The following is a 22,531-nucleotide window of genomic DNA, read 5'->3' on the forward strand; positions in this document are numbered from 1 at the left end:
AGAGTAGGAAATTTGGAACAGAATAATGAATTAGCATCGTATACTGAATAGGCAGCTTGCAAAAATTGTGATGGCTCTCCATAGAAACGCATGATATGTTGCAATTTGAAGCTAGAAAAGGCTAGATTATTCAAGAAGATCTACTACTAGTACCAAAGCACACAACCCTAATAATTAAGAACAAGATCAAAGATATCAAAATTCCTCCACCTCTTCGACCCAAACCCATCACCATCACCATCAAGACCCCTATCCCGAACAGGCGTAGACCTCAACAACGGAATCCTCTGCTCCGACAAACCCCCCATGTGACCTAAGTCTCAACCCCCCCCAAAAGCGAAAGATCATGCTCATCAACCCGACTCCCAACAACAAACTCTGCCCTCGAAACAACAACCAAATCCCCCTCCCTATCCCTAGGCATCTCAAACAAAACCGCCGCATCATCCCCACTAAGCGCAACCTCAACCTCGGGCAATCCCCTACAAGCATCCAGAATCTCCTCCACCTGCCGCGCACAGATCTCACTAAGGAAATACACACGCACGAATCCGCCCAACGCACCATGATGCTTAACAAAGGGGTCGGAAATAGGGCAAATAACCCTAGCCCGCGCCGCAGGCCATCGACTATGCAAAAAGTCTTCTAGAAATAGCACGTTGGGAGTTCCGTCCGTGGGCGAGGATTTATCGCTCATCCCGTGGTCACCTGTTACAGCGACGACGGCGCCGAGATTGACGAATTCGCCGAGACGGGCGTCGATGGCGGACATAAAGGTGTTTGCCTCCTGTGAGTGCGGCGCGTATTTATGCTGGATGTAATCCGATAGCGTAAGGTAGAAGAAATCCGCCCTGTCTTCTTGCAGGAGTTTCAGGCCGGCGTCGAGGACGAAGAGGGATAGGGCGCCGGAATATTGGGGTGGTGTTGTTTGGCCGAGCCAGGATTCGACATCTTGGATGCCGTGTTCGGAGAGGGTGCATTCGTTTGCGCATTGTGCGGAGAAACAGATTGAGGATTTTGAGGGTGAGAGGCCGTGGTTGATTATTCTTCTTAGTTTGTCTTTCGCTGTTATGGCTGCGATGCGGATGCCTGATTCAGCTAGTTTGGCTAGGATTGTCGTGCCGTGCATGGTTGAGTCGTCGACTACCATGTGTTCTTGGCCGGTTTCTTTGTCTAGGTAGTAGTTTCCTGAGATACCGTGGATGCTGGTTGGGGCGCCGGTGATGATTGAGAGGTTGTTTGGGTTTGTTAGGGAGGGCATTGCGCATTCTGCTGTGGTGTGGAAGCCGGATGATAGGAATGAGGACATGTTGGGCAGGATGCCGTCTTCGATTCCTGCTTCGAGGTATTCGGGGTCGAAGCCATCGATGCAAATTACCACTGTTGGGCGTTGGGGCAAGTTGTATGTTCGTCCATGGAGGTGGACGGATGGGATTTGGGGGGAAGGTTCGGACATTTTGGATTGTAGTGAAGGTTGTTCGGTTGTAGAATATTTGAAGATGTTCAAAGAGATATAGCAAGATGTCTTTCAAGCATGTATGGGACTGCTTTTGTATTTTTATACATCCCTCCGCGGTTTAGATGCCGCGACGGCAAGAAGGCCGCTCCATCGGGCCAATCAAGTGGGTCGGTGTCATCCTATTGTAACGTCCAATGAATACCCTGTCAATATTGCAAAAATGACAGCAAAACGTAACAAATGCTGTCAATTATTATTATTTTATGGAATGAATCCATGTACTATTGTCACGAGCCTTGGAAACTACCCCGCTTGATATGGTCTCAACTCAAACAACCAAACCACTCGTCACAGATATCCTAGACCCACTCATATTTGCGGCTTCCTATCCAAAGGTTTCAACTCGCTAGCGGGGCCAAGATACAATAAGCACCTCTACAATGTCGCAAACCCGCACTATATGCGATCTCCCAAATGAGATAGTAGGCATCATAACCGATCGCCTCGATGTGTTCAGCCTCATCTGGCTCCAACGTTCGTGTCGGCACCTTCGTGAAATAGTGCCATCTCCTACTCACCTGGAGTTGATAGAAGCAGAAACCACTCTCTTCGCAAACAGAAACGACCTATACGCCTGTCAGGATTGTATAAGATTACGCCCCCGAGCAAAATTCGCAGACAACATGGTGAAAAGGAAAAAGAACAAGTGGGGACCTAAAGCAAAGGAACGATGGTGTGTGGACTGTGGTATCAACCCGCAGCCAGGCACCAATCGATACACACCTGGTAATAATATCGTCGTTGAAGGGGAACCTTTTGTTATATGCTTGCAGTGTCGTAAGTTCGGAGCAGGGGTCTTGGAAAATGGGACGCTGTTACCTGTGTGCCAAACCTGCCGGCGAATTACGAGAGCGATCGAGAAACGTGTTGAGGAACGAGTTGAGGCTGAGAGAGCACAGCGTGAACGGGCACGACTGCGAGCTAAACAGGCTGAAAGAAGGGCCAGAAGACGTGAGTTGTGGGGATCATCAGGTTCTGAAAGCGATGAGGGGATCCCACCGAGTCCTACACCGAGTGAAGAGTATATGGATATGATCCAGGCCGAAGCCGATATGTACATGAACAGCCCTGGGCCTGGGTCCGATTGAACGAACATCTCGCTCGATACTAAGTCCAACAGCCATGCAGGGCTAATTAGGATGAGAAAGGCATTTTAATACCGAGATTTGAGAGTATACCTCTGTTTCTGACATTGCGATGCTGGCCGATACTAGGCCAATCACCATAAACTCTAAGCAAACATGTAACAGGCAAGTAGGAAGAACCCCAAACAAGCCCCTAATTATACAAGAAGGACTAAGTGAAAAAAGACCATCGCTATTGTTCATACAAGCTATCTGTACCCCGAATGGTCCTAGACCATATCGAAGCAGAAGAAGAAAGAAAAAAATTGGTAGAGTAATCTCACAAATCATAAAGATCAGCGCCGCACGCTAGCAGCTATACTGTCCTGTCGCAAGGTTTCCTTTAAAAAACCGATTCCTGGTATTTCCGTATCCATATCCAATTCCTGTATCGCGCCACTGTACGCCGTTCCGTTCGGAAAGGAAAAAAAAGGAGAAAGAAAAAAAACCTCAAAAGAGAAGAAGACCGTCACAAACACAGCCCGAGAACGCCTTTGGTACCCAGCAAAAACAGAATGGAGAGAGTTTCCAATCAAGTCACGAGAAAATATTTTGGGGGGTCGTAAACATAAAAGTCGAAGGTCTCAGCGACCAGCCACACCGTAATTACCACGCTCGAAAAGAGGGGAGAAGAGGATGTCACGAAGATATGGAGGGGATGTGTGGATGGCTTGATTCGGGCGCATCCTTCATCTTTACATCTGGTGACTCCAATGGCTCAATCTTGCGGTCAGGAGATGCCTTGGTTGGGATCTGCATGCCATCTGCATTGATTGTGGGTCCTGATTCAGGCGTGGTCGGTGATTGCTGCGGAGTGGACAAGGCGACGGACTGTGCCTGGGATTTTTCCGAGGTAGGTGTCGCCATCGTGCGTTTTTGAATGAGATAATCACCGAGACTGAGCTTTTTCTTCGCAGGGGTCGGAGTCGGTACACTGAAGCTGGGCAGTTGCGTACTGGTTTGTGGAGATGTAGAGTCTGAAGCGCTAAGCGAAATGAGACCTGGGCTGGAAGTAGAGCCAGGGCTGACCATAGAAGGAATCACTGGGGCGCTTGGTGGAGGCATCGAAATTCGAAGACTTCCTTGTTCTGCCAAAAAAGACCCGGGGATGCGCGTATTGTGAGCAGCGGTAGACGGCCACGGGGGAGGGATTATGGGCCTGCTGAGGTCTCGACCGACGGAAGGCGATTCTGGTTCCAGAGCTGCGGAAACATCCTGCATCTCGACATCTCCCAATGAGGGTGGTGCGTCTGATGGCTGAGATGGGTCTGAATTGAACACCTGCACAGGAACCTTGTCTTGGGCCACGACTGGGGATCGGATGAAAGCAGGAGACAGAGGGACAGAGGGCGAGGAAGCGAAGCCCACACTATCGGAACCGGCAGAAGATAACTGTTGGCGGGCGGTTTCCTGAGCCCGGAGTCGATCCATACTGAATCGTTTCAAAAGCCGGACGTTCATGGGCGTATAGGCAAAGCGTTGACGCGGGGGTGAAGGCCCCGAGGCCGAAGGCTCTTCAGACTCATCCATGTCAACGTGGACTGCCGCATCGACATACGTCGGGCGGTGGGTAGCCTGTGTTGGCGTATTGGGGCCTGACACCTTGTGCGGCGAGTCAGAGCGGCCGACCGACATGGTACCTGGCGAAAGGGCTGCTGTCGGGGAGCGGGATTCGCTCCCGGTCTTGAGATGAAGACCCTTGGCTGCTTTCTGCGAGCTGGCGTACCCGACTTGCGTGGAGGTTGAAGAAACAGCAGCGGGTGAGTGTACTGATGTGCCGCCACTCGTACGCTTCTTCTTCTTCTGAGCCGTGGGGCGCTGGCCGTTTTCCAATTGTTGGAACATCTTTTCGGCATCTGCGATCTTACGCCGCTCTCGACTAGACAATTCATGAAGATGAGAGGCGGATGGGCTCATGTCACGACTTTGGGGTTGTCCTCGCGCCGAGCCAGACGTGGAGCGACTATCGGCAGCCGCATCGTCGTCTTCAGGATGCTTGGTTGTCTCGCTACCAGCCCGACTAAGGGAAGCAGGGCCAGTTTCTTGTGGAGACGCCGTAGATTTGGTCTTCGCTTTCTTCCGCTTGCCGTTGGGCTGCTTCGCACCAGAGTCTGATGGCTTCGGGTGTTGACGACGATCAATTTTTGCGAGCAGACAACCCTGCGCGTTTCCGCATGCGCATCCACCGATATTTGCGAGGGTATTACTGAGACATGTGGAAGCTGGTTCTGTGGCACTGTCATCAGATTCCTGCTTGACAAGACCATTGAACCCTTCAAACAAAGGGGCATCCAGATACCACATTATGGTGATCTCAGAGTTGGGCGGGATGTAATCCTTCGCGACAAAGCAAAAGTGATACTCGACGTCATTGGTAATGTAAATCTTCATCGTAACGTTGGGACGACATGATCGACGAGTGTAGCGGAGGACACTGCCTTCGTGTCGGCTGTCGATGTAGAGAGGAAGGTGAGAACTGAAGAAAACAAAGGGTTCTGGGTGGCGCAACTCTTGCCATCGATTGTTCGGATCAAGGCAATACTCGTCAAACATGCCCACCTTGCCGGTGAGTTCTCCAAGGATTGCATCCTTCTGTACCGCATCTTGGGTCTTTACAATCTTCCACATCGGACTGCGGCCACCGATGTCGATAGTGGGGTCTGTGATTGTATCGGTCGTCAAGGTAGGCCATTGTGATCGGTCGAGAGGTGCATCGGACATGTTGAAAGTATCCGCCGTTGGACGATGATTGGAGAGTTGCGCCAAAGCATCCGGATCCTTCACCCACGATGCCATGTCGCCGACCAGGCTCACATTCACAAACAGATTACTATTCCGGTCTTCGTGTTCGTCATCATGATCATAGAGGTGGAGGAATTCGTTCGAATACAAAGGAATGAAGGGGGCGAAGGTTTTGGTAGGACTCGGAGCAACGGAAGTGGAGGATCGCCTTTTGCGAGATTCAGGAAGGATGGTTGGGGCGCCTGGGATGACACTGATGGATGCAGACGAGCGGTGCGAAACCTTGGCCTTCTTGGCGGGGGCTGGTCGCGGGCCCCTGATTCGCTTCGCTGATGGCCAAATCCATTCACTTCACCATCTTTACCCTTCTTCCTCTGTGTTTTGGAGCCTGGACGCTTTTTCCGGTCGCCGCCCTCGCTCTGCTCTTTGTTTCGTCGTTGACGCTGACGCTCCGTGGCACGGCGACCGTCGAGAACGCGAGGTTCACAGTCGACACAGTTGTGCACGTCCGGTACCCGCTTGTCCGGATAGTAGCAGATGATATGCTGCCACGTCTCACACCCTTCGCAGAATACCGTACTTCCATCATCTTCATCAAAGGAGCAGATGCATTTGATGGTGTACGGTTCTTCCTCGTCAGGAGCGACCGAGTCAGAAATCGCGCCATTAGCGATGGGAGAGCCCGGAGGAGCGGGGACCGGATACGGATCCGTGGTGGCGTGCGTGATGGCGAGGGAGGAGGTATCTGTCATAGTACGACAGATTACCCCCTCTCAAATGACAACAAAATGAAATATGAGGGTATGATGCCGGGGCGAATCCGTCACCATTCAAAGAACATGTCAACGAGCCCAGTACGAAGATGGATTTCAGCCGTGGACAGGTGCTAGAGGATGTTCAGACGCGTTCGAGCGTGACGTGGGAAGAGACGACAGCGTTAGGTTCTAAGCGGGGACTAGGTGGCACGAACGACTCCAATGTTGATGATAGAAATAGAGGGATCGTCTGCACAGAGTCGAGGAATCCTGGATGATGGGAGCCGGACGGTGTAGGATGGTAGAAGGTGGGTAGAAAATCCTGGCCGGTTGCGCTCAACCTGTGCCTACAAGGGTAGCGGCGGGAGGAGAGGCAGGGTGGACTCGAGAGGAACGGTATGGGATTGTTCAGAGCACGGCGATTCGAGATCGAGATGATAATCGGTTGCGATTTGCGTTGGGAGGTCGATTAGGGGAGGGTGGAATGGTTGAAAGCGATTTGAGGGTCCAGTCGAAGATGGGAAAAGGGTGAGTGAGCGGGTCGCACGGAGAGAAGAAGTGATGGAAGAAACAGTAATGGTGGAGAGGAAGAGAATGGAGGGAGTAGGGAGTTAAGGAATGGGGAGGATCCGAGAAGGAGGAGGACGCGCAAGGAAAAGGGAGAGGGAAAAAGAGGGTGATCGAGAGAGTCTGGAAGGAGGAGAGAGAAGGCTACAGGCCTAAGGCAGCGAATGGGCCCCGAACCAGTAAGTGCGAATCGAGCCTAGCGCGAGGAAGTCGCGCCTGCGACCGACGAAGTGAGCCAAGGGGAGAAAGAGGGGGGAATGGCCCGGTAGGAGGTACTGGAGGTAACTGGAGGTACGGGGGGGGGGGGGGACTCGACCCGAAAACGAGCTAGCGAGAAAAAAAAACCTGGTCAGAGGTGGCATTAAGCCCCAAGGCCCAGCGAAAGGGTGCGTGGCATTTGACAAGTGGTGTGGTGTGCCCAGGTGCCCAGTATTCGAGACTAGTCCCTGTTAGGACTAGCGTGGCTAGTACCAATCCGGTGGAGCGTAAAACGCCCCCCGGTCACGGGAACACATGGGGATGGGGGAAGGGATCAACTGGAAAGAGGGGAAACCCCCGGGTGAGCATCTAGATCATTAGTACAGTGTTCAAAGAAAGACACAAAGTATTTTCTGGGCTGACTCCCGTGAGATGTTGGCCCGAGCAACGGGTTCGGCCGAACAATTCCGGGATGCCATGCAGGTCGGGGCAGTGTGACTGCTGCTGCCATTCGATCCATCTGCGACCGGAAGAAAAGATGCAGTGGTCAAGCATCACGAGCAGAGACATCTTTTCGTCTTCGAGGAAAGCAGGCAATAGTAAATATCATGATAAAAAAAGTATCACTTCGTTCGGTGATGGGAAGGCGAGGAGAGAAAGAGGGGTGGATGAGAGAGGAAGGAATAAAGAGAAGAAACAAAGGAAAGAAAAGAAATGGGCCATCCCATCTCGTCAGGTGGTCAAATAATCCATTCAAGAATGAATAGAAAGAGATCCAGGCGCCTGAGGATAGGACTCAGCAGGGGTTAGCCAAAGAAAATCCATCCAAAAGGTATATAAAAGAAGATAGGTTGAGTGAAGGTGAAGAATGATGTTAGAAGAGAGAACACCCAAGGTGTATACAAAGGGAAACGGAAGGTGAGTAAGAAAAGATCCATGGGAAAGGGAGATCGCCCGGGAGTGAAGGGCCAAATGGGGCAGAAGCGTGGCGCTGAAAGATTTGGTCGGGGGAAGAAGAGGGGGAGCAAAAAGTCATTGGGCTCTCCCCCCAGGGTCCTGCTTTTTTTGCCCTTCAGGCGGGAGGAAAAAAAGGTGTAACGACGACGGCACGGCCCTGAAGGAACCACCCCGGGCCAGTACCATTAGAGAACTGCGAACCTATCAAGTTCCCGAGCCCTTGTGGAGTGGAGTGTCCAGATCGAAGAGAGAAAGAAGAGTTATTCCTCAGAGAAAGGAGTTCACACACACACAAAAGGGGGAGGGGAGGGGGTCGGCGGATAATATGAGTCCCCTGTGATTTGGCGGCCTTTTTTTCGCCACTATAGAGAGGCCGTAATGTAGGTGCGCCAGAAAAAGGGCTAATCAAAGCCAACCGTTAGTCGATCATGAGGCGGAAATGAGTATCGATACTGTACTCCGTACGGCCCACATGGGATCCGCTTTCATTCCTTGCTGACACGAGGGCAGCCGTGAATCAAGTCAACCCAGGACTTGCCATAAGAAGAGTCGCTCTGAAATAGGATGCTGTAGAGTAGGTTTCTTAGAAAGTCGATAGTTTGCTAAAAAGAAGGATGATAACTTACCTGTTGTGAGGCGTTGTTGGGCTCCAACTCCAGAGCGGGAAATATCGTAACGCAGGTGACAGGACCGACCTATTTAGGGCTGATGGTCAATCTGTGAGACCAGCCATTGATGAAACTCCATTGGCCCGATGCATGTCATGGCTAGTCTCGATAGAGAAACATCAGTGTCGGGGCCTGGGAGAGGTGTTGGGAGAGAGAAGTGACGTGACGGAAAGGGAGAGAAGAGTGACGCGATGGCTGAAGTTGTTGGACAACTGCCTAGTTGGCTAATGGAGGAGACCGGAAAATACCGAATCAACATAATCCAAATAATGCTAAAAACGACTAAAAATAACATTACAGAGACAGCACAATGCATACACGAATGTCAGAATAATCAAATATACAGGCCGCTTGAAAGCTTTACAGGCAGTCTCAACTTGCATCGCCGCGTAAGGGTCAGTGACACATCCTAGTCTGACGCAACCACCCACCCTCCAGCTCCCACATCTGACTTGCTACATAAAACTCTCAAGCCTCTACGGCTACCGACCACACTTGCTCCAGCTCGATAGTTTCAGGTGTTGTGGCAAGTTGCCCTTGCTGTATGTGGAACGCACCTGTGGGACCCTCTGGGACATCCTTGTCAATGGGCACCTCCTTAGCATGCGACCGATACGGGGCCATAGTCAGAAATCGGTGGCCCAAATATATGGCTCCGAATGCTGGAATACTAAAGTAGGCGGCCACAATTCTCGATGCTCTTGACCCAGGTTGAGGACCTGGCGGGCCTCCAACCAGCCCGTTGGCGAGCAGCATTATGACGCTCAGCATGAAGCCTATGTATGTTCCCATGGGCTGAACAGAGAATCGATAGGTGTCACTCTGTCCCCGCCGATGAAGGTGATGGCGAAAACGACGGTAGGTCACGCAGGATACCATCCAGGAAAGGTACCCGCAGCTGTTGACAAAGACAAGGAAGTATGTTAAAACCGTGGAGCTAGATATCGCAACGGACATGAAGGCGAGCAAGGCAAACAACGCGGTGATTATAGTGGCCACATAAGGTACGCCCCATTGGTTTCGGGTGCTGAACACCTTGGGAGCGTGGCCGAGCTCTGACAACGCTACCAGCGTGCGCGCGGAGTAATGTAAGAATGACCGACCAGAGGCCACCGAGGAAAGGAAAATCACAACGGTTACCGTTACTGGGAGAATGCGTATCTTCGCCGTGTTGATGCCGATGACAAAGGGAGAGAGGCCTGCGCCAGCTCCGTTGTTGCTCAACAGAGGCTCGTTGTAGGGGGCCATGACGCCCATGGCCAAAGAACTCAGTATATAAGGAAATGCGGTGGTCGCAACATCGTAGACGACTGTTCTGGGAAGCTCAGACCGAATGTCTGGGTCATTTGGACTCCCAATTTCCATGCCACTTGTCGACACTGGAGTTTCGGCTCGATGGACGATCAGTTCTGGTGTGAAGGTGAAAGCAACTGAGCTGTGCAAGAGGCATTGTAGTAAGCCGAAGAACTTCCCCAATGAGCCTCGAGCTACGTATTCATTCATGGCGCCTGGTTTTCTCCAGTATTGAAACCCCCATTTATCATGACCGGTGGCACCTCCCATACCGATTGACAAAGACAGTACTAGGAGAAAAATCATTGTGCCGATCTTGATTCGGGTGAAGAGTTGTTCAGTGCCACGAAAGGTGCGCTCGGGAAGAAAGTTGAAGCCGACAATAACGCAAGTGATGATGAACAATCGTATCGCGACTGTCGAGCCAGGCTTCCATAGGCCGAGGTTTACCATCGCGGTAGTAGTTTCGTAGGGGACGAGAAGAGCCAGACTATACCAACGAAGGGTAGCAGTGGCGAGACCGAGACTGGATGGGAGATATCGAAATCCATTGGCAACCATTGATCCATGTCGAGAGGGTGAATAGATGGCGACCTCGGCGACGGTCGTGGCCATGAAATAGGTGAGGAGTGATAGGAATACATAGGAGATGAGCAGCGAAGCTGGGCCGCCAATGGCTAGGGCTTCGCCGGCGCCTATGAACAAACCCGTTCCAAGAGTTGGGCCCACAGCCATGGCAGATTGGAGTAGTGATATTTTTGACCTAAAGGAGTGAAGGCCATCAGTGTTGGAAGTAAGTTGGCGTTATTCGAATTATCCATCAACAGGCGATGCCGTGGAGAGGAGTCGCTCTTGCCCGAACTCCACGTTGTATCAACAGTGGCACTCCAAGAATCGAGGCCATCGTACTATCCCTATCGTAAAATAAAATTGAAAGCATTGACATAATAAATAAAGCAGTTTATAAGTCAACTGAAACACAAGGGTATCATTTCTCCTATGCACCATTTCAATCATAGGGACGAGCATATGGCTAGGAGTTTGGGTGGACACAAATTCGAGTGGAGGTGATAAAAGGGGACAAGGGGTGAGACCATGACCATTCACAAGAAACTTTTCATCTCAATGGGACATGCCTAAGAAAGTTTACTGCATTGCCATGTCTGTCTCGGCAAATTCAAGCCATTCTCCCGAGAGTGATTTCTTCCAAAACCGAACCGCGCCATCGTCACCAGCAGACATCAACGAGTCACCTAATGAAATAGAATTAGGAATTATAGGTTCTCCGGGAACAAAATGTTGCTTACCAGCAAATGAGAATTCAACCTGCCAAACATCAAGATGCTTGCTTTCGATACATGCCACTTGTTTGAATGAGTGACGGAACTGGGAATCCCCACTAGCCTGCCGATTAGACGCAGAAGGGGGTGCACGACTCGCCAATGCAGAGCCAATTCCAGATTGAGATGTGGCTCGATTCTCTGATGATTGTTGCTGCTGGCGCCGTTCGGCCTTGCGGGAATTGGCGGGTTGAGATGCCTGGTTGGTAGGTATGGTACATATTTCGAAGATACGAACCAATCCATCTTTTCCTCCACTAGCAATAAGATCGTACCCTCGGACTGATCCATTAGCCCAGGAAATATCTCTAACAAGTCCCCCGTGTCCATTCAATTCGATGGCGTGATAGAACCGACGGTTTGCATCTGTGCGATAGATCTTCACCGAGTCCATGGCTGCGACCACCAGTGATAAACTCTTGCGGTCAGTTTCTGGTGATATTGTGTGTGTGATATCGCTTGGGTCATGATGGAATTGAATCTTGAAGCTTGTTTCTTCTCCGCGCTCGGGCTGAGAGCATACGCGGAACTGGTCTAGGTGTTGCCAGTCTGCCAAGCTGTCCGGACTAGTGGGCTCCAAAATCATCAAGTAGCCATCTCGTGTGATGACGGCCATCCATGATTCCAAATCGATGTTGCGAAAGTCCATCGATACAAAGGGGTGTCGTTGAGGCGCTGTCATCCGAAAGATGGATCTAAACCGTCGGCCCGAGTTGGGTGGTTGCGTCACGTCCTCTTGCCATATCTTGAGCTTCATGTCTTCGCCCACACTCCCAATGTGTTGGCCTGTAAATGGACCGTTCCAAACTGCCTGTTGGAAAAAAAGTCAGCTTGGGGGGAGTCCGGCAGTTCAACGGTATATTTTCTTTGCGCCCTTACATCACGGATCTCAGCGTCATGAGCTCGCCAGGTATCCGTCAACTGCCATTGACCATCTTTCAGGTCCCAGACTTTCATACGGTGATCGGTCGACGCCGTCACAATCCGGTTCCCGTAGAAGTTGAACTTGGTCACGGACACAAGGTCCCGGTGGCCAGCATCGAAGTCAGCAAAGCCGCCCGCCGCCTCCGGGTGCTCCACACTCCCCATCGAGACGATATACTTTAACTTCACCAGGGAGTTCCAGGATAATCTGATGTTTGGCCAATGATGCGCTTCACCCACACGTCTGCATGCTATGGTATGAAACAGACGTGTCTCAGCGTTTCCTGCGGCCTTCCATTCTCGGCCGCGATCATCACGGGGCCAGTGCCAGTCAGCGGTGTGGAGAGGCAGAACCCGATAAGCTTATCGCATAGTTTCCGCGATGAAAGATGCCAGCTTGCGTAAGCTCTCTTCCTCGTTTGTGCCGGTCTTGAATTTCTTGCACAATATATCCTTTGTCGGAATTGAGTCTGAAGACCCGGGAGAGGGCTGCTCAATTCGCTCGATATGCATGCTTCAAGTACCCTTTCTCGCACGGAGACATGGCGTCTCTTGCTTCTTGCGGGAGCTGGGCTCGGCATCCTAGTCAATACCTTCCAAGGCGATGGCGCGCCATTGATTGCCTCGGGCAGTTTGGCAGTCATTGCTTTTGCCATAACATATAGCATGGTTCGATGGCTTGGTCCGGTGTTTATCAAGGCAGGTCTGAAGGGGAAAGACATGGCTAAACCAAGGAGACCTGAAATGTAAGTACTTACGTAGGGCGTGTGTTGAGGCTACCGACCTGGCATAGAATGAAGACTGATGTTTGGATCTAGACCAGAAACAATGGGAGCGGTGTGCGCTGTTGTCTACCTGCTATCACTTATTGTGTTCATCCCCTTTGCCTTTTACAAGGATATTGTGGCTGCCACTTCGGGTGGTGGAAATCGAGACGTGGTGATTGAAGATCAACATATCGAAACCGGACGTTACCTACACAGATTCCCTCATGGGAAGGTGAGTAAATTGTCTCTCGAGCTATGCAATTGAATAGAATCATTGAGCTAATTGTTTCGTGTGACAGCTCGCATCATACTTGTCGGGGCTTCTATCCCTGCAGACTATCATTATTCTAGGCATTGGAGACGACCTGCTTGACATCCGCTGGAGACACAAAGTCCTCATTCCTGCATTTGCCTCGATTCCAATGCTCATTGTGTACTTTGTTGATTTTGGCGTGACACAAGTCGTCGTGCCGGTCCCGCTGCAACGATACCTGGGCGATTTTATTGACCTCGGGTCCTCGTACTACATGTACATGGCCGCCATCGCCATCTTTTGCCCCAACGCCATCAACATGCTTGCCGGTATCAATGGTATTGAGGTGGCCCAGTCACTCGTTATTGCAGTTCTCCTACTTTTCAATGATGCGATGTACCTCGCGCCTGTCACGCCATACCCTCACCCGGCTACCGACTCCCACTTGTTCTCGATGTATTTCTTGCTTCCATTCATTGGAGTTTCAGCGGCACTCCTGTGCCACAACTGGTATCCTTCCAAGGTATTTGTAGGTGATACCTACTGTTACTTTGCGGGTATGGTCTTCGCCGTTGTCGGCATACTGGGACATTTCAGTAAGACATTATTATTACTATTTGTCCCACAGATCTTCAACTTTTTATACTCCACGCCACAACTGTTTCACCTTATTCCTTGCCCGCGCCACCGACTTCCGAAATTCAACGCATCTAGTGGGCTATTGGATGCATCGGTAACTGAGTGGACTGTTCCTCCCGCGCCCTTGATCGCCACCGCGCTAGATCTTCTCCATATCCTACGACTGGCGCGGGTGACTAGGGACGAAAATGGCCAAATAATCGAGTCGACGAACCTGACCCTCCTCAACCTTTGGCTAGTGTGGATGGGTCCCATGAGAGAGGACCGACTTGCTTGGCACATGGTTGCCGTTCAGACTTTCTGTGGAGCGGCTGGGCTCTTCGTCCGACATCGACTGGCCTTGCTGGTATTCGACCATGACAATAGAATGTTTCAATATCTCATGTAGCCTCTTGCTCTGAGCCTACGTAGGCGGCGCTTCGGCTACATGAGCACGCCAACCCTTCAATGTACATACTCTCACTATTAAAGAAGCCAAATTATACTGAAATCTTATTATCGGCACATCTTGCTTGCATTTTATGTACAAATCATGTCATTTTCTCTCCGGGCGCACTATTCATCATCGGAGACATCTCGCAGTGCCCGTGTCTCCCGCTCAATCTTCTTATCTCCAAAGGCGTGTCCGATCTGCTTAACAACAAACCAGGAAGGGACAATAGCAATGCCCCACAGGCCGAAATTGAGGTAAGGATTTCCCACGGCAGCCATGATAGAAATACTGCTGAGACCGTACTATAATGGTATGTTAGTTTCGCGTGCTAGGCAATTAAGTATGGGAGGGGGGGGTTGAAAACCATACGCTAACAGCTTGTGCAGCAGACTCTGTTCCGCGCAATAATCCGGCAATCCGAATAATCTCTTCTTGTTCATCTGCCAAATTCCCAACCAAGAAAAACCTGTTGAATCGTGAGTAAGAGAAATAACCTTGTACCTCCCTGTTAACAAGACTTACAGGTACATATAGTTCAGCTGGAAGCCAGCAACCCAGAAGAGGAACAAGGCGAAAGCCTTTCCGAAGCCAGGGTCAAGCCAGTCATACGCAGGATTGGTTTCGTTGAACTCGGTGGTGTTAACCGTAGCCCAGATCCAGCACATTCCCTGCCAACCAACGACAAAAAAGAATGCAGCCCGAGTTCTAGTCTTGAGTGAAATTGATTTGGTATCGAGGAATGCACCCAAAAGATTGCCAATTGTAAGGGCGATTATACCTGAGAGGAATGATCCAAGGGCCCTGGCGCGCACGGAAAACCACAGACCCTCATATGAGAACATAACCGCCTCTGTGTATACCGCTTGGCAGATGAATGGGATAATGAGCAGAAACTTGCGGCTGATGAAAAGCTTCACCATTGCCTTGAGCTCATGCCCGACGCTGTTGGTAACATGAAGCTTGACAGGAATACCATCCTTTCTTTGAACTTGCGACGGCTTATTCAGTAACAAACCAGCGAATGGACCCAGGGCTTGCAAGACAATGAAGATGAGATACACAGTGTAGGAAACACTGCCTGTCGTCGCACGCTTGGCATTAATGCCTAAACTGATCGCACCGCCGAGTATCTGTCCTCCGACGCGAAAACTGAGCCAGAACCCGAGAAAGCGGCCTTGGTTATAGGGCTCTGGATAGGAGAGAGCGATTGCCGCCTCTGCCATCCAGAATATCCCTGCCGAAATACCGCATAAGGCTGCTCCGAGGATGACTAGCCACTCCTGGCCGAATCGGTTGTTCACATACAGCCCAGCCGCGTAGGGTGCATATCCCATTGTGCCGACAATCAAAGTCCACTTTATACCGATAAAACGGACGACAACACTGGAAAGAAAGCAAGAGACCACCATAAGTCCGAATGTCAATGCATTTGCTGCATTGACCAGGTACGGCTTCTCTTCACCTCCGCCGCCCAAGGAGTTCATGGCACCCCAGATGCCTGGGGCGAGAAAATTGCAGATCCCGAGAATAAGAGCATTGTAAAATGTAGAACGGTACCATTTTACTGTTTGGAAGTTAGAAAGATCCTTCGATGATAGATTTTATTTTGCATACCCTTCTGGTTTGTGACGGTTGGAGGATTGGAAGAATCATGGCTGAGTTCCGCATCTGTTGGCGAAGAGCTCTTCTCAAAATCCGACATTGTGGGGGTATTTTACGTCTCAAACGTTGCGACAGCTGTCAAATTCTTATGAAAAAGGGTATTTACTAGACTATATAGTGATCTTCATATTATACTCCGTGATTGGTATATTTACCTAACGGAGCTCTGTTTCCTGAAACATGTCATTCCGTGCTATGGCAACATCGGGACAATGCCATTCTTGATACTAGCTCAAATATTCCAAGCGCCTATCTTCATGGGAGGCCGACCCAGGGCCTGGGGAATGGTATGGTTTGGGCCACCGATTACGTGCTCGCACGAACTCGCCTCGCTCTTTAAGGACGACTGCGGAGATTCAGCCTAGATTCGTGGGGTCTGATTTTTTTAAGGTTTCATTTGAGATACCCTTCGATCTCTATGGCTTGAATCTACCGGCCGAGAGATCTTTCTGGGCATTGCGTTCGATCTTTCTACGGTTTACATAGAAGGTGGGTGAAGGGCTCATCGGTATGATGATTGGCCATGCCGCATTGACCAATAAGACCCGCGATTCTTTGCGGGCGTTTGTTGATACTGTCCCCAGATATTCCTGATTAACGAGATCCTAATCGTTCAAGAAGGTAATTAAATATTGTGTAGAATGAATGTAGAGGTTACGGTTAGATCCGATGAGGAGGTGGATTAGGTATCCAGGCGTCACCTCAGTAAACTTCAAGTTGAACGTTTCCCTGCCTTGACTTGCTCAACGGTACATCATCATGATTTATGTAGTTGTAGGGCTGATACGGCTAAGAGGATTTGATCAAATTTTAATATCTTCAATAGTAATCGAATTCGACTTATGTACTCCATTCATACTTCCCAGCTCCCGGTTGTGGCGAAGGGGTTCAAACTTTTGTACGGTTTCGTCATCACCGGCCCGGATCACATCAGATCGAAGCATCAAGGCACCTTCACGGGTCAGAAAGTTCCAAGATACCTGAAAAGTCCCAACAAGTTTGAAAAGTGGAAGAAAAATATCCTTCCTCTTTATGAAGTATGCCATATTGTAATCATTCTACTAGAGCAGCCCTCCTCGAATATCCTTTGTTTATTGCGGTTAACCTAGATCCCTGCTAGACATCAATGGGGACTTAATAAAGGCAACCCCTTTCAGATATTATCTACGATTCCCCTCTCCTCGGCGAGAGGTCATCATCACGCCATCTTAGCCCCGCCATGAGCAATGGCCAGCCTGTGTAGGCTGCGACCGGATAGGTTGTAAGTCGCAAATGTAAGACGTGATACCCCAGCCCGGACCATTTCTGAGGCCTTTCCAGCACCCAACCCCAGCGGAGGCTTTTTGATCATTATACGTGCTCCGATCCAGTACTGATATCAATGCCCCGCTTACCAATTCATTGAGCGTGCTCGTTCTTTCAGTATTTCTCGCCCGAGAAATAAGTCATACATGTAGTCACGGACAAATTATAGATTTTCTCAGATCTGGAACTGCCATTCTTTTTCTTTTCATTTAGTCGGTGATCTCGAGTATGGCACTGCTGGCCCCGAATATCATGTCAACCACCACTACTTTCCTCCAGCTCGGAGACCTCGAACAAAAAACCAAATCCTTCCATCGTTGTACATCTTCAAGTAATGCCAGTGTGTTCCAGCGATCAACACAAGAGGAGAAAACTCCGGTTCCAAGGCCTCTAGAGATGACACAGCAAGTGCTTCTTCTTAAGGGTGTCAAAGAACAATACACATTGGTGAACGACCACATTATTCCTTCCATCTTAAATCCCGGAGAGATATTGGTCAAGGTAAGCCGCCTCCGACCTGGTCTGAGCTTGCACGAAATCGGCCAATCTAACTTTTTATTGGCAGGTTCTTGCCATCGGCCTCAACCCGATCGACTGGAAAGCACCGTACGTTCGGATTCCCATTCATACGTTACTATTTACTAATTCAGTATTCTTCCAGTGCATTTAACTTTGGAATTCCTAGTCTGCCATGGATTAACGGACGTGATTTGGCTGGACTCGTGCTTCAAGTACCCGAAAAGTCACGGCTGCGTGTAGGCGATATTGTCCTGGTACCCTCAACAGACTACCGTGATATCAGGAAAGCGGCCTTCCAAGAATATGCCATTGCAACAGACTTCAACGCTGCGCGCATTCCATCCTCAACTTCGATCAGTGCGTCCGCCTCTCTCGGCGTTGCTTTTGTTGCCTCTGCTCTCGCCTTGGGTGTTTCGCTTGGATTAGACTTCTCGCTCTTCACAAAATCGCCGGGTCCGAATCTTGTGAATGTCGTCGACCGACTTGATAGAAACAGTATCCCGGCCGACATTTTGAATGAGTGTTTTGCTTCGGCGGATCGGCCTCAACGGGGTGATTGGGTTGCCATCTGGGGAGGTAAGATAATCTCCTCTACGTATACTTGATTTTCAATACTAATTGTCATGCTTAGCCTCGACGACTACTGGCTTAATCACTCTCCAATTAGCCAAGCTTGCTGGTCTTCGCGTAATCTGTGTCGCCGACGTGGCTCGTCATGGCACTAAGCTCTTGCAGCTCGGCGCAGATCTACTAGTAGATCGACAAGACACCGAGCGCGCAGTCGAGATTATTCGAGGCGTTACGGGCGGCAAATTACGATATGCAATTGACATTGTTGGTAGAGAAACAGCAACACTCCTTGAAAGAACATTAGAAACATCAGGCCAATCCCATCTGCTGGGATTGACAGGTCTACCAAAAGAGCGAGATCCCGGGATCCGATATCACACCGTGCCGATTAAATTGTTCCATGAGGCTCCTGCTGTCGGTGAAAACCTGGTGTGCTGGTTGGAGACTTTGTTGCAAGATGGTACATTGAGTCTGCCGGATATTGTTCGTGCTGAGGGAGGGCTGGATGGTATTAATGCGGCGCTGGAGACGCTGCGGGATGGATCGGTTTCAGGTAAAAGGATTGTGGTAGATCTTGGTTCTCACTCATGATTTATGGACCGTTCAAGTCCAAGTTCAAGTTGTTTTGGCATAAGGCCTCGGGATGAATGGGGTTGGGCTCTGGCGTTTCGGTTACAATTTTAGACCTTCGAATTCCTTTATATAGATACATTTGAAAGGATGATATTTTGTATGACAAAATTGCGGAATTCCAAGGTTGGTGTCCATCATTTGTAAATTCCAGGTTCAACTTGAACTCCAATTTGAAGGCAATTTCTCGAAGGGTCGGCTCGGAGGCAACTTCAAGTTGAAGTTCAACTTACTATTCAAGTTCAAGTTGCTTACTAGTTAGGTACTAACCTTGAAATAGTAACCCCGGAATATGAAAAATCTCCGAATGTATACCTAGTTCTGACTCGGATGATATCGCATTGACCTACTAGGTAAGTAGGTATACTATACATACCACTACCTAATAACTAGTAACTAGTAGTTAACTAGTTATAGCCTAGCCCTGGAGAAGTAGTAACATATATTCCAGCAAACTACTATGTAGTAAGAAGTGGTATAAATAACCAAGTTAAGACCTACTTGTACTAATACTAGTTATTGTACTATTAGACAGTGCTAGAATTTAGTAGTAATGTCCCGCATGCCAGCACTGCCCCTCTTCCCCATATGTCTACTAGTACTACTACCTCACCCCTCGGCACGATCGGAGACGGCATCCGTGGCCAATAAGAGGCCCACTATTAGTTGAGTCACCCCCGGTTCGGCGGTCTACGTCATGCATTATCAGTCGGTGTACTCTCCCCACAGAAATTGAAGCCCCAGCGTCGGAAGATGATGGTAGAGTACATCAAATGGACATCAAAGAACAGTAATCAAAACAACTGTAAAATAAGAGCAAAATACGAGAATTCTTTCAATATTTCATCCTCAGCTCTGCTGTGTAACCCACAATGATCGGTTCTTGTTACTCCCCCCGATCCACCGCCCGCAAGCGCCACTAGCCGCCGTCACATTTTTGTCGACGCCGACATCGGCCTTCACCCTAGTGACCCTCCCAACCAATCGGCTTTCCAGCATTGGTCGCTGACCGACCGAAATCGGCGTTGCCCCTCGACTCACAGAGCAGCGACATCGCGGGCGCGGCAAAATATAAGTCTGCACTCTCCTGTTCCCCAGTTCGGTAATTTTTCAAAGAGCTTCAGATACTTTTAATATCATCTGCACATCATGCCTTCCGCAGATTCAAAGCCGAGGACCCTGTACGACAAGGTCTTCGATCACCACATCGTCAATGAGCAAGAGGACGGCACCTGCTTGCTGTACATCGGTATGCCGAATTACCCCAGCCCGAGCTTGCATTGGGGTTGAGCAATTGTCGCTGACACAAGAATAGATCGCCACCTTGTCCACGAGGTGACCTCTCCTCAGGCCTTTGAGGGTCTGAAGAATGCCAGCCGTAAGGTCCGCCGGCCGGACTGCACCCTGGTGACTGTCGACCACGTATGTTTTGAAGGGATTGACTTTGTGTGCTCGCCCTGAGCTTCATGACCAGTTGCTAATCTCTGTTCTTCCATCCCATAGAACATCCCTACTAGCTCTCGGAAAAACTTCAAGAACGCCGCGGATTTTATCAAGGAGAACGACTCCCGCCTGCAATGCACCACTCTCGAGGAGAACGTGAAGGACTTTGGCCTGACCTACTTTGGTATGGGAGACAAGCGCCAGGGTATTGTTCACATTATCGGCCCCGAGCAAGGTTTCACTCTGCCTGGTACCACCGTTGTCTGCGGTGACAGCCACACATCCACCCACGGTGCCTTCGGCTCCCTCGCTTTCGGTATCGGAACCAGTGAAGTCGAGCACGTCCTCGCTACCCAGACCCTCCTCACCCGCCGAAGCAAGAACATGCGAATCCAGGTCGATGGCGAGCTCCCTGCTGGTGTCACCAGTAAGGATGTTGTTCTTCACATTATTGGTGTCATTGGTACCGCCGGTGGTACTGGTGCCGTTATCGAGTTCTGTGGTTCTGTCATTCGTGGCCTGAGCATGGAGGCTCGTATGTCTATGTGCAACATGTCTATCGAAGGTGGTGCTCGTGCAGGCATGATTGCGCCCGATGAGATTACCTTCGAGTACCTGAAGGGACGTCCCCTTGCCCCCAAGTACGGCAGCGCCGAGTGGAACAAGGCCGTCAACTTCTGGTCTACCCTCAAGTCCGACCCAGAGGCCCACTTCGATGAGAACATCTTCTTGGATGGCAAGGACATCATTCCCACAATTTCCTGGGGTACTTCCCCTCAGGATGTCATCCCCATCAACGGTGTTGTTCCTAGCCCCGATGATTTCGAGGATGAGGCACGCAAGCTTGCCTGCAAGCGTGCTCTTGAGTACATGGGTCTCGTCTCTGGCACCCCCATGAAGGAGATTCCTGTCGACAAGGTCTTCATTGGATCATGCACAAATGCTCGTATCGAGGATCTGCGGGCTGCCGCTAAGGTTGTCAAGGGTCGCAAGATCGCCGATAACATCCTTCGTGCTATGATTGTTCCCGGCTCTGGTCTGGTCAAGGAGCAGGCCGAGGCCGAGGGACTGGACAAGATCTTCACTGACTCTGGCTTTGAGTGGCGTGAGGCTGGCTGCTCTATGTGCCTTGGTATGAACCCGGATATCCTGTCTCCCAAGGAGCGTTGCGCCAGTACCTCCAACCGTAACTTCGAGGGTCGCCAGGGTGCCCAGGGTCGTACCCATCTGATGTCCCCTGCCATGGCTGCTACTGCGGCCATCGTTGGCAAACTCGCTGACGTTCGGGAGCACTTCGTTCCCAGCCCTACCCTCGCCAAGGTCGCCCCTCAAGTTGATATCCAGCCCGAGGCCGAGGCCGAGTCCCCGGAGACTGAGGATGAACTCGATCGCGTCTTGGATATGCCTGCCGACAATGAGCCTCACACCAACTCCTCCGCCGGTGGTGGCAAGAGCACCGGTCTTCCCAAGTTCAACGTTCTGAAGGGCATTGCTGCTCCTCTAGACCGTTCCAACGTCGATACCGACGCCATTATCCCCAAGCAGTTCCTCAAGACCATTAAGCGTACCGGCCTGGGCACTGCTGCGTTCTACGAGCTCCGTTACCACCCCGACGGCCAGGAGAACCCCGACTTCGTTCTCAACCAGGGTGTCTACCGCAACGCCAAGATCCTTGTTGTCACTGGACCCAACTTCGGATGTGGTAGCTCTCGTGAGCACGCCCCCTGGGCTCTTCTCGACTTTGGTATCAAGTGTATCATTGCCCCATCCTTCGCTGATATCTTCTTCAACAACACTTTCAAGAACGGCATGCTTCCTGTCGTTGTTGATGATGAAGTTGCTCTGAAGAAGATTGCCGACGAGGCTCACGCTGGCCGTGAAGTCGAGGTCGATCTCGACAACCAAGAGATCAAGGACGCACAGGGCAACAAGATTGTTTCCTTCAACGTTGACAGCTTCCGCAAGCACTGCCTTGTCAACGGTCTGGATGACATTGGCCTGACTCTCCAGATGGAGTCTAAAATCCGCACATTCGAGGCCCAGCGTACCCTCGACACCCCCTGGCTCGACGGCAGTGGCTACCTCCGCCGCGGCAACCGCGGTGCCACTAAGATCGAGGCCGCCCCGGTCCCCAAGACCAACCGTGGTGATGTGAAGAACGAGCCGCTTGAGTGGTAAAGTTGGCTTTGAGAATCTATATTATTGGGCGCTTTGGATGATCGC

At 50.6% G+C, this 22,531-nt stretch overlaps 9 protein-coding genes across 9 annotated transcripts; 4 read left to right on the forward strand and 5 right to left on the reverse strand.

Annotated features, from left to right (window-relative positions):
• Positions 1-313: 313 nt before the first annotated feature.
• N7533_012379 (uncharacterized protein) lies at positions 314-1,456 on the reverse strand (the record flags this gene model as incomplete). Its single annotated transcript, XM_057109029.1, has 1 exon — positions 314-1,456. One exon carries the CDS (start codon positions 1,454-1,456, stop codon positions 314-316), a length of 1,143 nt encoding a protein of 380 aa, XP_056954130.1.
• A 686-nt stretch (positions 1,457-2,142) lies between these two features.
• Positions 2,143-2,607, forward strand: N7533_012380 (uncharacterized protein; the record flags this gene model as incomplete). Its single annotated transcript, XM_057109030.1, has 1 exon — positions 2,143-2,607. The coding sequence occupies one exon, from the start codon at positions 2,143-2,145 to the stop codon at positions 2,605-2,607; it is 465 nt and encodes a 154-aa protein (XP_056954131.1).
• Positions 2,608-3,282: 675 nt separating this feature from the next.
• On the reverse strand, positions 3,283-6,137 carry N7533_012381 (putative PHD finger and SET domain protein; the record flags this gene model as incomplete). Its single annotated transcript, XM_057109031.1, has 2 exons — positions 3,283-5,714; positions 5,741-6,137. The coding sequence occupies 2 exons, from the start codon at positions 6,135-6,137 to the stop codon at positions 3,283-3,285; spliced, it is 2,829 nt and encodes a 942-aa protein (XP_056954132.1).
• Positions 6,138-8,998: 2,861 nt separating this feature from the next.
• Positions 8,999-10,558, reverse strand: N7533_012382 (putative proline permease; the record flags this gene model as incomplete). The annotated part of the gene is made up of 1 exon (XM_057109032.1): positions 8,999-10,558. The coding sequence occupies one exon, from the start codon at positions 10,556-10,558 to the stop codon at positions 8,999-9,001; it is 1,560 nt and encodes a 519-aa protein (XP_056954133.1).
• Positions 10,559-10,969: 411 nt separating this feature from the next.
• N7533_012383 (putative nuclear pore protein (SEH1)) lies at positions 10,970-12,252 on the reverse strand (the record flags this gene model as incomplete). Its single annotated transcript, XM_057109033.1, has 3 exons — positions 10,970-11,076; positions 11,131-11,974; positions 12,043-12,252. The coding sequence occupies 3 exons, from the start codon at positions 12,250-12,252 to the stop codon at positions 10,970-10,972; spliced, it is 1,161 nt and encodes a 386-aa protein (XP_056954134.1).
• A 342-nt stretch (positions 12,253-12,594) lies between these two features.
• Positions 12,595-14,134, forward strand: N7533_012384 (UDP-N-acetylglucosamine--dolichyl-phosphate N-acetylglucosaminephosphotransferase; the record flags this gene model as incomplete). Its single annotated transcript, XM_057109034.1, has 3 exons — positions 12,595-12,833; positions 12,906-13,086; positions 13,154-14,134. The coding sequence occupies 3 exons, from the start codon at positions 12,595-12,597 to the stop codon at positions 14,132-14,134; spliced, it is 1,401 nt and encodes a 466-aa protein (XP_056954135.1).
• A 167-nt stretch (positions 14,135-14,301) lies between these two features.
• Positions 14,302-15,881, reverse strand: N7533_012385 (DUF895 domain membrane protein; the record flags this gene model as incomplete). The annotated part of the gene is made up of 4 exons (XM_057109035.1): positions 14,302-14,481; positions 14,549-14,645; positions 14,702-15,743; positions 15,794-15,881. The coding sequence occupies 4 exons, from the start codon at positions 15,879-15,881 to the stop codon at positions 14,302-14,304; spliced, it is 1,407 nt and encodes a 468-aa protein (XP_056954136.1).
• Positions 15,882-17,374: 1,493 nt separating this feature from the next.
• Positions 17,375-18,826, forward strand: N7533_012386 (zinc-binding alcohol dehydrogenase family protein; the record flags this gene model as incomplete). The annotated part of the gene is made up of 4 exons (XM_057109036.1): positions 17,375-17,647; positions 17,712-17,752; positions 17,808-18,241; positions 18,297-18,826. The coding sequence occupies 4 exons, from the start codon at positions 17,375-17,377 to the stop codon at positions 18,824-18,826; spliced, it is 1,278 nt and encodes a 425-aa protein (XP_056954137.1).
• A 1,188-nt stretch (positions 18,827-20,014) lies between these two features.
• Positions 20,015-22,486, forward strand: luA (3-isopropylmalate dehydratase LEU1; the record flags this gene model as incomplete). The annotated part of the gene is made up of 3 exons (XM_057109037.1): positions 20,015-20,114; positions 20,181-20,287; positions 20,369-22,486. 3 exons carry the CDS (start codon positions 20,015-20,017, stop codon positions 22,484-22,486), a joined length of 2,325 nt encoding a protein of 774 aa, XP_056954138.1.
• Between the last annotated feature and the right edge of the window lie 45 nt (positions 22,487-22,531).

Source organism: Penicillium manginii (genome assembly GCF_028828005.1).
Source record: "Penicillium manginii strain IBT 31320 chromosome Unknown utg000009l:1.0-3297300.0:1.0-3298630.0, whole genome shotgun sequence".
In the NCBI taxonomy this organism is placed as follows: Eukaryota; Fungi; Ascomycota; class Eurotiomycetes; order Eurotiales; family Aspergillaceae; genus Penicillium; species Penicillium manginii.